Here is a 13,243-nt window from a genome sequence, read left to right on the forward strand (position 1 = left end):
CTTAATGCAAAGAAAGTATCAATGATGAGAACATTATCCATGACTTTTCATCAGAAATTGCCTCATGAAATTATGCAATCACTTAACCCACAGCTCAAAATGTACCCCAATGACAAATGATTGATTTACCTATTCAAAGACATTTATGCAACGGATCCACCACATCAATAATGATATTCGTTAATTGATATGAAAAACTCACATAAAGAGCTGCAAGTATCTTCTTTCAATCTTCTCACACTCATCTATGTCAATATATTTTGTTTTCTCATGGAATATTGAATTAGTGTTATGAATAATTCATGGATGTAAGTAGATTTACCTTCTCCACCAACTCCCCAGGGATACACTTTAATCATGGACCTAGATAGTATATAAAATTATATACTATATAATGTTAAAAGTTTAAACTTAAAACTAGACAGTAGTACAACTAGAATACTATATAAAACTTGTATTTGACCTTTAAATGGCAAAAAATCCCTTTGATGTTCAGTTCCATCTTTTTCTTGATGAGTGCATTCTCAATCCTAAAATACTCAGTCGTTAAACTAAGTAAACCATTCTGAAGCTAGTTGAGTTTTATATGGAAAATAGACCCAAAAATGATTGGATGCCTATACAAGAAAACAATAAACGAAAAAAGAATGTAAAACTGTAATTGTTTCTACCAGTTTTTACCATTTTTTTAATATATTATATACTTTCTTTTAAAAACTAAAAATAAAACAGTTGTCATTTTTGGTGTAAGAATTAAGAACTTAAAATCTGAGAACCATGGTTTCCAATGTAAGGGAAACTCATGGTTTTTTAGTATAAGAATTAAAAACTTAAAATCTGAGAACTATAGTTTCCAATTTAAGGAAAGCATGCAAGAAGCGTGAAAAGAAGCAGGAGAAACACAAGAAAATGCGAGGGGGAAGCATAGAGGAAGCATGAAGAGAGCAATGGGGTAGCATGAGGGAAGTGTGAGGGAACTGCATAGGAAACACGATGCCTATCATGCTTCAGAAACGAGGTGTCCCGCACTTCTGAAGCAAGATTCTAGGGAATGTACTTGCATTAATATGGTGCTTCCAGTAACTCTAGGATATATTATGTATACTAGGACATATATATCATTAAAGAATTTACAATATACATACACACGTATATGTGTACAAAGAGAGAGAGAGAGAGAGAGTTAAATATGTTTATATGTAGGCATTTTATATACACATACATACACACCATATACATATACACACATATCATACTAAAACAGTCAACTTGTGGCTCAACCGAGTCGTGCAATTTCTAGGATTCACTGGTTGACCCAATGAATTGCCAATTCAAGTTGACTCAACCAAGTCAATGACTCAATTTGTCGAATTTTTAAATATTTTTGGGGTCTACTGTTCTTCTGAAGCAAGATTCTAGGGAACGTACTTGCATTAATATGGTGCTTCCAGTAACTCTAGGATATATTATGTATACTAAGACATATATATCATTAAAGAATTTACAATATACATACACACGTATATGTGTACAAAGACAGAGAGAGAGAGAGTTAAATATGTCTGTGTAGGCATTTTATATACACATACATATGCACCATATACATATACACACATATCATACTAAAACAGTCAACTTGTGGCTCAACCGAGTCTTGTGCAATTTCTAGGATTCACTGGTTGACCCAATGAATTGCCAATTCAAGTTGACTCAACCAAGTCAATGACTCAATTTGTCGAATTTTCAAACATTTTTGGGGTCTACTGTTCTTGTCATTGTTTACCATTCGTTGACCTCTTACATGAACAATAGCTCTCTTCCTATTCCTTTCACCTGATCAAAAGGTGATCTATGAGGAGTATATTCAATTAAAAGTGGATTACATACCAGAGTATATTCAGTCAAGAGTGCCAAGCATTCCATACTAACTTCTTGGATTCTCAAGTGTCTTCTATCTTCTCTTTGTAAAAGAGCACAGTAGCACACAGCCTAAAAGAAGGTAGCTCATCACTATCTGTAATATTGGCCTTTATAATCTCATACTCTGGGCTCAAGCATTAGATGAAGTGAGACCTTTCTTCAAGGCTTTTTTTTTTCCTTCACATGTGCCCATTGAGCATAATTGTAGTGGTTTAGTGAATCACAAGCCTCGAAGTTTGACATAATAATAACCCAGGAAGTACACTCCCTTGCTTATACCTCCATCCATTATATCGTACTTTTATGTGGCATTCCTTGAGTATACATTGGTCATGGCATCCAAATTTCCTTAACTATACAAAAACATAAGCATGTCTTTGTGAAAAGGGGTTGAATCTAAGCCAACCTACTACGAGATAGTTATCACTTTTCCGCTCTAATAAAACTCAAGGCTTCTCTTCACTCACTGTAATTTTGACAGAATGATACCACTCTTTAGAGTTTTTCCTTTTGAACTTTGGCTCTGTTTGGGAATGCTGCATCAGAGCTGGGTGGAAGAATCCCCGATTCACGGATACATTTGGGAGCAGTGTTTTACCAAAACATTGGTAATGGAGAGGGTGTTGGCAGCTCCAAACCATTCCCAATGCATAGATTTGACACCCATCTCTCAAGGTGGATTTGCAAAACTCCAACAGCCGACACCTGCGTCGATGTCTGACTTGATGCCCAGCTACTTTCCAGTGACCCTCAACAACGAGTGACTCTTTTGCAGAGCAAGCTTTTTTTGACGACCAGAAAACCGAAGGTCCTCTTGGCCCCAACCACCTGCAGCTCTGCCGTTTCCTACACAAGTTTGATCTTCTATCTCTCTCTCTCCTTTTTGGGTCTTAGTTGATTATTTTTGGCTTTTTTCCATTAGATGTTTTTTTTAATAATTACCTTCTTATACTTCTACTTCGTCCTCTTTTCCTTTTTCTAATTATTGCTTCAAGAGTATTGAACTTCTTGATTTACATGCAATTCATGTGAAGGAGATTTGTGGACTCCAAACAAAAATCTATTCCATCCTTCCTCACTGAAATCGCTCGATTTCAGGCAAGTGATGTTGTTCCTATCCCATTGGCAGCACACAAGCCTTGTTTTATTTGCTAGTATTGTCTGTTTTTTTATTTTGAAATGTCGAGTTTGTGGTGGTATTCAACAGATACTCTATCATGTATCTATGAATGATGTTTTGTATACACTCAAAAATGTCAAGGTGTATACCCAAAAATCCACACTTGTTTGGAAGCCAACATCAATTCCTTGAATTGTTAAAACCACCTGAAAACCAAGGAGAGCTCCCAAACAAATTATGGAGTTGGCAGTTTCATACATTTTCAAAACCATGATTTGGCAATGCATGGTAATCGTTTTTCCATCTCAATGCAAGGCTCCCAAATAGAGCCTTTATGTCGGTGAGTTGAAAGCCTTTGGTATCACCAGCTAGTGTTAACCCTTCACATAAATAGCTAAAAATGCTTGATGCACCATCACTAAATGACATACCACTCTCCACTGTAACCTTCTGTTTAGATGTGGCCATACTCCTAGTTATTTGTCCTTTTCTTCACACCACACTAACCTGTAAGCAGCTATAAAGTTCATGTTGTACGTTGTAGGAGGTTCAAATTTTCTATTAATGGGGGTTCCAGCTTCTAGGTATTTATTTTTATGGCTCTGATGAATCAAGATAAGATTTTGAAACATCGGCTAATCAATTGTATTCCTTGGCTTCCTTGTAGCTTATGCTGTGAAATCACCAATAACGTCCCTACGTATATGGCTCCCAAATACTCATGAAGAGGCACATTGTATATTTCAAGCTGAAATCTTACTAAAACAGGAGTACATAGGTTGGTTCATACACAATATGGAGTTATTACCCCATGCCCATTCCATATTTTCTCCTTGGTTGATGATAGTAGGAGCTTCTCAACTTAATTAGAAGAATATATTCTGAATCATTGTTTGGATGTGTGGTGTTGCATGTTTGCATGCATGCGTGAGTGCATGTGTGTGTATGTGTGTGTGTGTGAGAGAGAGAGAGAGAGAGCAATTCAAAGAAGAAAACTTTATTTTCCTTTCTCTTAAAAAGCAGGAAGATTAGATAAAAGCTATTTATCATCCAAAGTATAGAGGATGATGTGTGAGTGGTGCAAGTAGACAGATACGCAGTGTGTGTGTGTGTATATATATATATATATATATAGAGAGAGAGAGAGAGAGATTAGGAGGTTGATCTTAAGTTCTACACATACAGGAAGAAATAACTAGTCAAGGGTTTTGATCTAATAGTTCTCTCATAACAAGTGAAAGAATATCACCTGCTACATTCAGAAGATTGACTAAATATCTCTAACAATTCAAGTAACAAAGTTATTAATGGAGATGCTATCATTGCCCTAAATGCATCAAAAAACACAGTTAAATAATATTTATAGAAGATACATGCCTGCATCAGTAAATCCATCACACACAATTTGCTTTATACATCAAAAATAAAATTTCATCTCTATCAACAATTGTATAATTCTAAGGAGAATAGAGATAAGAAACACATGCCTGCATTAATAGACCTCCATCACGCAGAGAGTGGATTTCTGCATCGATTTCTGATTGGTTCATCCTTAACCGGTACTTGCCTGGTCCTCCCCTAACCATTTCAATCTACATTCCAAGCATGAGATGTGTCAGTCAAAAAGCAAGCAGCTGATGAAGATAAATTTGAAACTTTTGCCCAAGGAAAAATCATGCAACTATTGAACCAAAGTTGGAGGACCTACCTTATACTTGCTTCCTTCAATATTCAGTGAAACTGTAGAGTTGACTAGTGAAATGTGCTGCAATTTTAGAGTAATTGTCATTATGAACTATATCCTGTAATGTAGTTAAGAACAACATCACGTTCTTTAAATATACAGCACTTAAAGAATAATGGAGTACCTTGGGAGGAATTTGCCCCTTCTCCAGATAACCAATATATTCAGAAACCGTAGCTGCACTAGCAGTCCATGCTTTCTGGGAAGGTGCCAATTTAAAGCCCACTATCAGGGACTAGAATATTAAAAAAACAATCATGACAGATAACTGTTTTCCTTTGTCATGCCTATTATTTAAATGCTCCATGAGTTAGATATTTGAGATGAAATCTTACAAAAAGAGCTCCTGCAACCACTGAAAGGTACCAAGGAGGCCTTTCAGCTCTAACCCGCATAGCGATTCTACTGTCAAGCCATCCTGTGTGGATTTTATTCTCTCTATATTCAGCAGCCTGGAAATTAACTTTAATATCAGTCAGAAAAAGGAGGCATTTGAGTTACCTTATCGTTCTTCTAGTGTATAATTCAAACAAAAGACTAAACTTTGAGAGCATCAGTACATCTTTGGAGAAGCAGAGTTGTCGGAAAAACAATCACAGCTTACATGTAAAAGATCTATGCTGTAGTCAACATTGGTGTGTATTTCCCCTCTAATTTGGATTTCCTTTAGGCCAAGCACCATATTTGCTATTGCTAGGGCCCTGGATTCACCAAAGGCAAAAACATGTCCTGCATTATTTATTCAAACAATTCAGCAGTGACAGTGCTAACAGAAGAAAATCCAAACAGTGCATTAAATGGAAATATACCAAATTGAGAATCAGAGAACTCATGAATGCCTCCTCCAGACTGCAAATCACATAATAATGCAACTTTCAGCTATTCAGTACATGAAAGACCACCAAGCACATGATGCATCAATTAATTAAACAATTGTGATTGGTTGGTAAACCCTGGGCTTTCAAAGAATGTTAACAAAGGACAACTTCATCAAATGATCAACAAAGTTCATCCCAACAGAAAAGGCATAAAAAATGTTCTGGAAATTATACCTTAACAGAGAAGTAGGCCCAAACATTTGGTTTACTTTTGAAACTCAACTCCTGCATGCATGTCAACCAAATGTTTCCAATTACTTGAAAACTGAAAGCAGTTTGGTGACCAGAATCTAAAACTGCTAAATTTAGTTCAACAGTCCAACCTGCACTTTCCCACTAGTAGGCTTGAAACCATCATCTGGGTCCTCACTAGTCACACGAACAGCCACACAATGGCCTTTCGGCCTGACAGACTCTGCCAAGTCAAAGTCAAATGGTGTGGCAGCAATTGATGTTCTCTTCCAGGCATCATACCCTCTACCAGCATCCATCCCATAAAAGCGTCTTATTTCTATCAGATATAAGAGCAGATTAGTGAGCACTGTAAGGAAATTCATTAATAAATGATCACTGAATGCTGAATCATACCTGGAATTTGCCAAAGGGGGATACCCATCCCAACACAAACTTGAGCAGCAGGCAAATTGATTTCAGCTATCCATTCAGTTACAGGATGCTCAACCTAAAATAAAAAGTGGCTCTACATAACCAAGCCAAGAGGTTTCAAGTAGACATCACGCTGAACCATAGTCACAGATATTGCCGATATTTTGAAAATATCATGATATTAAAGCTGTAAAATGGGAAAGCAATATTAAAGGTAAAATATCAGTAATTTATATATATCGCTATATTATAGCTATCACAACAGTTGCTTTTTTAAAAGTTAAAAATGTTAGTGTAGGGGTATTTGGGGATTTTTGAAAAAAAGGGGATACATATGTCCTTACTGATTTTTAATAGGCTAGTTTTGGTATAAAATGTATAACTTTTTGGTTTAGGGTTACCTTTTAAAACTTTTAAGAAATGTAAGGGGGTCTTTTGACCTTGACCCTGATGTTCTCGAGTTCTCGACAGGCTGCATCAACAGGGAAAGAAAGAATAAAGAGAAAGGGAAGGAAGGAAAGGAAAGAGAGAGAAAGGGAAGGAAGAAAAGAAGGATACCAATATTTGTGACTATGATATATATATATAGAAAAGAAGGAAGCTAAAAAAGTAGTTCGAAACGCGAGGGATAAGGTATATAAGGAGGTCTATGACAAGTTGGATACCAAGGAGGGCGAAAAGGATATTTATAGGCTTGCAAAGATGAGAGATATGAAATCGAGGGATCTGGGTATGGTTAGATGTATCAAAGATGCAACGCAAAGGGTTTTAGTTAAAGATGAGGAGACTAAGGAGAGATAGAAAGATTATTTTGATAAGCTATATAATGGAAGGCATGCCCAGGATCTTGGAGACTTCTCCATTCCTTTTCATGAGATGAATCGTGACTTTATGCGCAAGATTCAAAATAAAGAAATTGCGGAGACTTTGAAGAAAATGCAATCCAGAAAGGCAGTTGGCCCGGATGGTATACCTATTGAGGCTTGGAAATGCTTGGGTAAAAAAGGTTTAGTATGGTTGGCAAATCTTTTTAACAAGATTTGGCGGACAAATAAGATGCCTAATAAGTGGAGGAAGAGTACTTTGGTGCCTCTCTATAAGAATAAGGGTGATATACAAGATTGCACAAACTATCGTGGTATAAAACTCATGAGTCATACTATGAAACTTTGGGAGAGGGTGATTGAGTATAGGTTGAGGAAGGTTGCCATGATATCGGAGAATCAATTTGGTTTTATGCCTGGAAGATCAACTATGGAAGCTATACATCTTCTTAGACAACTTATTGAGAGATATAGAGAAGGGAACAAAGATTTGCATATGGTTTTTATTGATTTGGAGAAGGCATATGATAGAGTACCTAGGGATGTTCTTTGGTGGACAATGATGAAGAAAGGTATCTCTCTCAAGTACATTAGTATAATTAAAGATATGTACGAAGGAGTAGTAACCAATGTCTGCACTTGTGGAGGGGTGACAAACAATTTTCCTATAACGGTTGGGTTACATCAAGGATCTGTATTAAGCTCTTTCCTTTTTGCTATAGTGATAGATGAACTTACGAGATCAATTCAAGAAAATGTGCCATGGTGTATGTTGTTTGCTGATGATATTGTTTTGATTGATGAGTCTAGAGTTGGGGTTAATGCTAAGTTAGAATTATGGAGACAGACTTTGGAAGCAAGAGGTTTTACGTTGAGTAAGAGTAAGACAGAATATATGGAATGTCGCTTTAGTAAGCAACGAAGTAGTGATGAGAGTGTAGTGAAGCTTGGTGAGCAAGAAATAACGGTGGATGACTGTTTTAAATATTTTGGATCTATCATTCAAAAGAATGGAAAAATTGATGGAGATGTAAATCATAGGATTAAGGTTGGGTGGATGAAATGGAAAAATGCAACCGGAGTGTTGTGCGATCGTAGAATGCCATTGCGATTGAAGGGGAAGTTTTATAGGACGACAATTAGACCTGATTTACTATATAGTAGGGAATGTTGGGCTGCCAAGAGACATCATTTTCAAAAAATGAGTGTAACTGAGATGTGTATGCTTCGATGGATGTGTGGAAAGACACTAAAAGATAAGATTCGGAACGAGGAAATACGTAAGAAGGTAGGCGTTGCATCCATTGAAAATAAGATGAGTGAGAATCGTTTACGATGGTTTGGGCATATTCGGTGAAGGCCTAATGATGCTCCAGTTAGAAGGATGGAGAAATGGGAAAATATATTAGCTAAAAGAGGTCGAGGTAGGCCTAAGAAGACTTGGATGGAGATGATAAGAAAGGATATGAATGCTTTGAACCTCACCGAGGACATGACATTGGATAGAAATGAGTGGAGGAGAAGGATTCATGTGGAGGACCCAAAATGATTTTCTTTTTGGTTCATATCGCCGACCCCAAATGTTTGGGATGAAGGCGTTGTTGTTGTTGTTGTGTGTGTGTATATATATATATATATATATATATATATATATATATATATATATATATATTCCTATTTTTCAATTTTTTCAATTTTTTCAAATTTTTTTCAAATCCTGAGATTTTTTTGAGATTTATTCGAAAACCTATAATATCCCGATATTATACCTCACCAGGATATAGCCGATACCGATATTTGTGACTATGCGCTGAACATAACAGGAGTAAAAATCCACAAACCTGTAAACGAGGGTTGAGCTCTAAGAAATAGTACTCCCCTGTCTCCATGCTGTATAAATACTCAACGGTAGCAGCTCCAACATAATTCACGCATTTGGCCAGCCTCCTAGCTGCCTGCTCTAGCTGTTTCACAGTCTCATGAGGAGCTACTGTAATTGGTCCCTCCTCAATAATCTGCAACATATAAATGAGCATATTAATGTGAACATTCAACAGTCTAACTACAGGCTAACAATGCTAAGAAATTATTTGGCTATTTTTTTCAATTGAACAAAGTCACAAACATAGAATACATAAATACTGTGATAAGGACAAAAGACTTCATTTATACTGTAAATTAAGGTTGACATCAAACTGATGATATGAAACTGAAAAATCAAATATAAATCAGCATAATATACCTTCTGGTGCCTTCTCTGGACACTACAATCACGGCTATGCAATGCCGCGACATTCCCATACTGATCACAAAGTAACTGAACTTCCAGATGCCGGCTCTGCATGCACCAGAGAAAATTATATCATACATTGGGAGACAAGTGCACCAGCTTAAAATGCTTAGTTCCTCTTTCAAAGATTTCATGAATGAGCTTGCCTTCAACCAACCAAATGTATACCCTGAATTAATTATTAGCAAGATAATATTGCAACAGAATGCATTACACGAATACTGTTCTAGCATGCATATTATATGTATCCCACAAAAGATTGCATCGTCTACTTAGAGATGGCAAACAACCAATAATGAATAAACTGTATCTGCTAACTTTGCACATTTGTGTTATTACATTAGGTTTCACTTGTTGCTGGCAAGTGAAGAAATATGAGATAAAGTCGTGAAGTGTAGAAATAAACTACTGCTTTTGCTGTTAGGTCACTAGGCACCATGGACTCCAAAGTTGTTTAGGCATCTCAGAAAGCCACTTCTGTGAATATGCAACTACAAGCAGATACAACAATGTCTATGGGAATCGGAAAACAAGTCAAACAAGATAACCATACCTGGGATGCAACCTTCATAATAAATATTGGAGATCCAGGAACTTCACCTTGAACTTGTTTGAACAAGGCCCTCACTTCATCATCATTATGAACCTATGAGAAGGGTAAAAAACCACCAGTATTTTTATCAGATTTGACTTCACCAGGTTTATTAAGAATAGGATATCTTGAAAGTGTTTACTTTTCTTTTAATTATTTTTCAGCAGTCACGTGTTGTAACCGATTGTATAGCTTTTCTACCACAGTCCTTTTAGATTTTAATAAAATGGTTTTCCCCTCTTGTAAAAGAAAATTATCAGCATTTCTAAAAATAATGATAATAAAATGAAAATATGAGTTTTTGGAAAATGAATTGCTTGATAAAATGGTATGATATCATTATCATTACTTTTTTAATAATATTTACAGTTTATGATGGTTTTTTTTCATTTTTTTCCTTTTTGGAAGAAAAGCCTCTAAAAATGTGGTAAATTTAAACATTGAGATTACTGATGACTGTGCCTAGGATATATAAAATTTTGGACTTCATGTCTTTGACTGATATCCCATTCCCATATAATGCAGACCCTACAAAGCCTCAACATTAGCATATGAAAGTGTCAACTAGATAAACACGTTTCTTTGTTGGTCATTTTGTCAATCAATCAATATGGTGTCCCACCACAACAGTGTAACAATTAACAACGTTCCCATTCAAAGAAGATCAAATATAAGCACTTAACTCTGTGATATTGAAAGGTCCCATTTAACTTGCCATTACAATATGCACACAGATAATACGAACCTTTCTTATCCCTTTACCACCACCTCCCCAAGAAGCCTTGATCATGGCTGGGTAACCAACCACTTGACAACTAGCCACAGCATCCTCTGTTGTAAACACACACGCATCGTGGTAGACATCCTCTGGAATAGAATCCAAGCAGCTCTCACGAGGTATTTTGACCTAAACATCAAGGGAAAAAGTCCACGTCTGGCTTATTTGATGCATACACTCCAACAAAAACGATAGAACATGCCTCTCCTGACAAAATAAAATAAGAGGCAAAGTAGATTACATGCGACCCGCTCCAAGGAAGGGTTGGCACTGATGCCGCTTGAGCAATCAAAGATGATCCAATTTTGTCTCCTAGAGCTGACATTGCTGAAGCTGGGGGTCCAAGAAATATTATCCCCTTGGCATTTAATGCATCAGGAAGTTCAGGATTTTCGGATGCATGGCCCCAACCAGGCCATACAGCAGAAACATGTGTCCTTTCTGCCATCTGTATGATACCATAAACTTCAGAAACAAGCGTACTTATTTGAAAACTATGGAACTTTGGCAAGACTGGCCATGTAACTATCAAAACTTTTTCAAACAAAAAAGAAAAAAGGAAAATCCAGAAGAGAGTGTTAGCAACCAACAATGGCTCTGTCCTACTTATAGTGTGATTTCTTCCCTAGAAAATCCATTTATATAACTTGGTGCTAACAATATTTAAGTTAAACATGCTGAGTGGACTTACAAAGAGGCTGTGCACTGAAATCATGGCAGTATGAAGCTACAGAAACATAGGTGAAAGATAAAAACAAAAGAAAATTTATGCCCACCTCCACGATTAATTGCACATTTGCATAGTTATTATTGTTGGTCCCCCCAGGCACTTCCACAAACTGATCGGCGATTCTGATATGCTCTGCATTAATTCTCATATCTTCTGGAGTTGCCATGGCCACTAAGAGAATGGCTTTCTCTGTTCCGAATGCTTCATAGGCCCAAGATCTAACACTTCGCATGAACTTGACTGCCGCCATCCCATTGTTAGCAATCAGAACGCTGTGAATTGGTTTATTCCCGCCAAGCGCCGAGCAGAACTCGTCGATCTGTGACACCGTCTGTCCGTTCCTCACTTGAACCTTCCCGTTCACAACAACATTTGTGAGCAAAGCATCACCCATCACGGGCCCCTTTTGCAACTCCGCCATGCTATCACCACTGAGAAATGTAAAGATACATGAAACTTCACAACCCCTCAAAGCCAAAAAGTATCTGGGAGGATGATGATCTTATGAATCACAAACAAATGAAAAAAATAAGTAGATTTTCTTTTTGAACACCATAATTCGGTCTACTTCTGTCTTGGGCCCAACAGTTAGAATAAAACAAAAAGGGTATTGCGGACTTCTCTCATTGTCATCTTAGATTTTTTCATTCCGTAGGCCAAAAGAGATTTCTCGAAGACAGTTCCGACTATCAAATATCATTATTTGAATTGAGGAAGAGAGCCCATCTAGTCTAACCGCTACACACACGCCAGATAAACGACCAAAAGGAAAAACTGAGACGCAACCAAAACACTACGAAATTGGGAAACAACAAAGGATCTCGAACACCAAGAAGGAAAAAGTAGGAATTTCTGTCAAAACAATCTACTTCTAACATGCTGCATCCCTTGATCAAAAAGTCAAATACAAAAAAAACAAAAAACTAAATCGAGAACACTTTACCTATGGGAGTGAGAAAATAAGGGAAACTCCACAAATTTCAAGCAACCCAAATACTAAATCTAAACCAATCTCCCCCACCACTCTAGAAAACCGATTCCTCACAACCCACAAATTAGATTTACGCAAAACTAACAGCTGCCCATCTCAGCTTTCCTCAAAAAAAGACCAAATTCGGTTGCATTTTGGCGGCTCCTTTCATAGAACACCCCCGCAGAAAGAGAAAAAAATATAGAAAAGAAAAAAAAACGCAGAGAAAAATAAAAGTACCTCTTTCTTCAAAAACTGTCTATGAATAAAATAGAGGGCCGGTAGTAAGTAGAAGCGGTGATCATTAGAGTTCCACGTGATATCTGCCCACCTATCTCTGTGGAGTTAGCTCGCAACTACCCCATGCATTCAAGGAGATCCCATTCCCATTCATCCCATTTTTTTGTTTTCGGACCCTCATTAAACACCATGGTGAAGAAAAAAAAGTGCAGTTAATCTCCCAACTATTAACGAATTTTCTGGTCTCAGGGCCCCCTTCCAAGGATTTGGCCACCCACATCTTGATTTTTCAACTTGCTGAGGAATGCATTACGTGTTGGGGTGGTGGTGGTGGTGGTGGTGGTGGTGGTGGTAGAGATTGACTGAGGGTTGAAGGGGTTGGGCCAACCAACTTATCTAATGCAGGTCAGTAGGGCAGCTTTTGGTATAAACACCAAAAGTTTTCAATGTCACTTTCTCAATTATCATCATCATGTTGATTTCCATTGTGGGAGGGAGGAGAAAAGGGTGATGTAAGGGGAATTCTGATCTGTTATATATTTGCCCCAACA

General features: G+C 37.2%; 1 protein-coding gene across 4 annotated transcripts in view; it reads right to left on the reverse strand.

Moving 5' to 3' along the window:
- LOC149816653 (acetyl-CoA carboxylase 1-like) overlaps positions 1 to 12,831 on the reverse strand; it is a 40,798-nt gene extending 27,967 nt beyond the window's left edge. The window contains exons 1-16 of one of the 4 annotated variants that reach the window (XM_089986576.1): positions 12,693 to 12,831; positions 11,529 to 11,913; positions 10,994 to 11,200; positions 10,720 to 10,881; positions 9,936 to 10,028; positions 9,335 to 9,430; positions 8,934 to 9,107; positions 6,251 to 6,344; positions 5,986 to 6,173; positions 5,837 to 5,887; positions 5,594 to 5,663; positions 5,389 to 5,513; positions 5,120 to 5,236; positions 4,909 to 4,983; positions 4,749 to 4,805; positions 4,528 to 4,632 (exon numbers count right to left, since the gene is read on the reverse strand). In XM_089986576.1, the coding sequence (XP_089842702.1) occupies positions 4,528 to 4,632; positions 4,749 to 4,805; positions 4,909 to 4,983; positions 5,120 to 5,236; positions 5,389 to 5,513; positions 5,594 to 5,663; positions 5,837 to 5,887; positions 5,986 to 6,173; positions 6,251 to 6,344; positions 8,934 to 9,107; positions 9,335 to 9,430; positions 9,936 to 10,028; positions 10,720 to 10,881; positions 10,994 to 11,200; positions 11,529 to 11,903 (1,989 nt within the window). In that variant the 5' untranslated portion in view covers positions 11,904 to 11,913; positions 12,693 to 12,831. Of the gene's footprint in view, positions 1 to 4,527; positions 4,633 to 4,748; positions 4,806 to 4,908; positions 4,984 to 5,119; positions 5,237 to 5,388; positions 5,514 to 5,593; positions 5,664 to 5,836; positions 5,888 to 5,985; positions 6,174 to 6,250; positions 6,363 to 8,933; positions 9,108 to 9,334; positions 9,431 to 9,935; positions 10,029 to 10,719; positions 10,882 to 10,993; positions 11,201 to 11,528; positions 11,914 to 12,425 lie in introns of those variants that run through there. The other 3 variants (XM_089986577.1, XM_089986574.1, XM_089986578.1) reach the window with 3 other exon arrangements.
- Between the last annotated feature and the right edge of the window lie 412 nt (positions 12,832 to 13,243).

Source organism: Nuphar pumila, chromosome 14 (assembly GCF_984573655.1).
Source record: "Nuphar pumila chromosome 14, dmNupPumi1.hap1.1, whole genome shotgun sequence".
Lineage (NCBI taxonomy): Eukaryota > Viridiplantae > Streptophyta > Magnoliopsida > Nymphaeales > Nymphaeaceae > Nuphar > Nuphar pumila.